The 1,209-nt window shown below is 40.2% G+C and overlaps 1 protein-coding gene across 1 annotated transcript; it reads right to left on the minus strand.

Moving 5' to 3' along the window:
* Positions 1-3: 3 nt before the first annotated feature.
* LOC117793210 lies at positions 4-984 on the minus strand. Its single transcript, XM_034633502.1, has 3 exons — positions 512-984; positions 328-454; positions 4-264 (listed from the first exon to the last, which is right to left on the minus strand). The coding sequence occupies exons 1-3, from the start codon at positions 916-918 to the stop codon at positions 4-6; spliced, it is 795 nt and encodes a 264-aa protein (XP_034489393.1). The 5' UTR covers positions 919-984.
* Positions 985-1,209: the final 225 nt, after the last annotated feature.

Raw genomic sequence — 1,209 nt, forward strand, 5'->3', positions numbered from 1 at the left:
CATTTATGAGGCATGTGTTCTATGAATTGTGTGATAATGGGAAATTATTAATAAATGTGTATGTTTCAATAAAATAAAAGAGAAAACTAAAGATTGTCTTCGAGTTGGCACAAACCTTGCTATGCCATGATTTCTTAGAGCCGCTGTGCTTGTTATCTCCATTTGATTCTCGAATATTGAGGGATTTGTGGATGCATTGCCGTGTTTCTTGCGCTCCTTTTCATACTGACGTGACGGTATTAACAAATGGCCATAGGAAATATCCTGTAAAATGAAAATATATAGATTAGTCAACAATTAATATTGTACTTTGCACAATTTACTCACCTGACCGCTTTCGGCCTTCTGTATGCCGAGTAAATCAAAGGGATCAAAGGGTGCATCGTTAATGGAACTCAAGGGTCGTGAAGTGGATGGATTGCGACGTCGACGATCCTCCTTGCGAAGTTCCGCACTGTAGAAAAAAGTAAGTTTTATTAAGGAAAACTTTGTGGTATCCATATTAACTCACCGTCCGTTCTTGCCTTTGTAGTAGGGCAATGCGGAGAATATCAAAAATGGCACCTTACGTGATACCAAAACCATACGCTCATCACGTTGTCCCAGTCCGGGACCAGGTCCTCTACGCCCATCGTTTATCTGCACGGATTTGCTGAGACTATTACGGAAACTGCCCGCATAGTTGCCAACCGGAGCTAGACTCTCCGTGCTGCTGTCATCCGTAATGTGACTGGCACTCGAACCACTGCGAATGTTGTAGTTGCGCTTGAGTCCGCCAATTCCAATGATGTTCGCATTGCCGGACACTGCTCCTGGCATTCCCGGAGCTGTATTCAAACGTGCTCTTCTCTCGGGCTGCAAACTTTGCTCACTGGCGCCATTGCTAAAGGTTCTGCAATTGAAGGAGGTAGCTCTCATCGATTAGAATTATTTAACTCAAAACGAATCTAAAGCGCAACAGGCGCTCAACAATAAGTGAACACAAACCGAAAATAAAAGAAAAACACCTTGAAAACGTTTAAAAAGGTGTGTTTATTATACACACATACCTTAAAATTTTTGTTTATGTGTGTATTTATTAAGTTTATAATTAAAAAATCAGAGAAAAAATTGAACTCGGTATGCCGAACATCCGATGCTCTTGCAGATTTGAAACAAAAAATGATTAGGAAGTAACTTTATCGCCAAAAAAAAAAACTTTTATATCAT

This window comes from Drosophila innubila, unplaced genomic scaffold (genome assembly GCF_004354385.1).
Source record: "Drosophila innubila isolate TH190305 unplaced genomic scaffold, UK_Dinn_1.0 175_U_U, whole genome shotgun sequence".
In the NCBI taxonomy this organism is placed as follows: domain Eukaryota; kingdom Metazoa; phylum Arthropoda; class Insecta; order Diptera; family Drosophilidae; genus Drosophila; species Drosophila innubila.

Excerpts from the sequence above, each read along its gene's own strand:
- LOC117793210 (XM_034633502.1), bottom strand. The coding sequence starts at position 918 with ATGAGAGCTACCTCCTTCAATTGCAGAACCTTTAGCAATGGCGCCAGT. Across the intron at positions 455-511 it reads TACAAAGGCAAGAACGGACG|TGCGGAACTTCGCAAGGAGG; the intron begins GTGAGTTAATAT and ends TTTTTTCTACAG. Across the intron at positions 265-327 it reads AGAAGGCCGAAAGCGGTCAG|GATATTTCCTATGGCCATTT; the intron begins GTGAGTAAATTG and ends TTCATTTTACAG.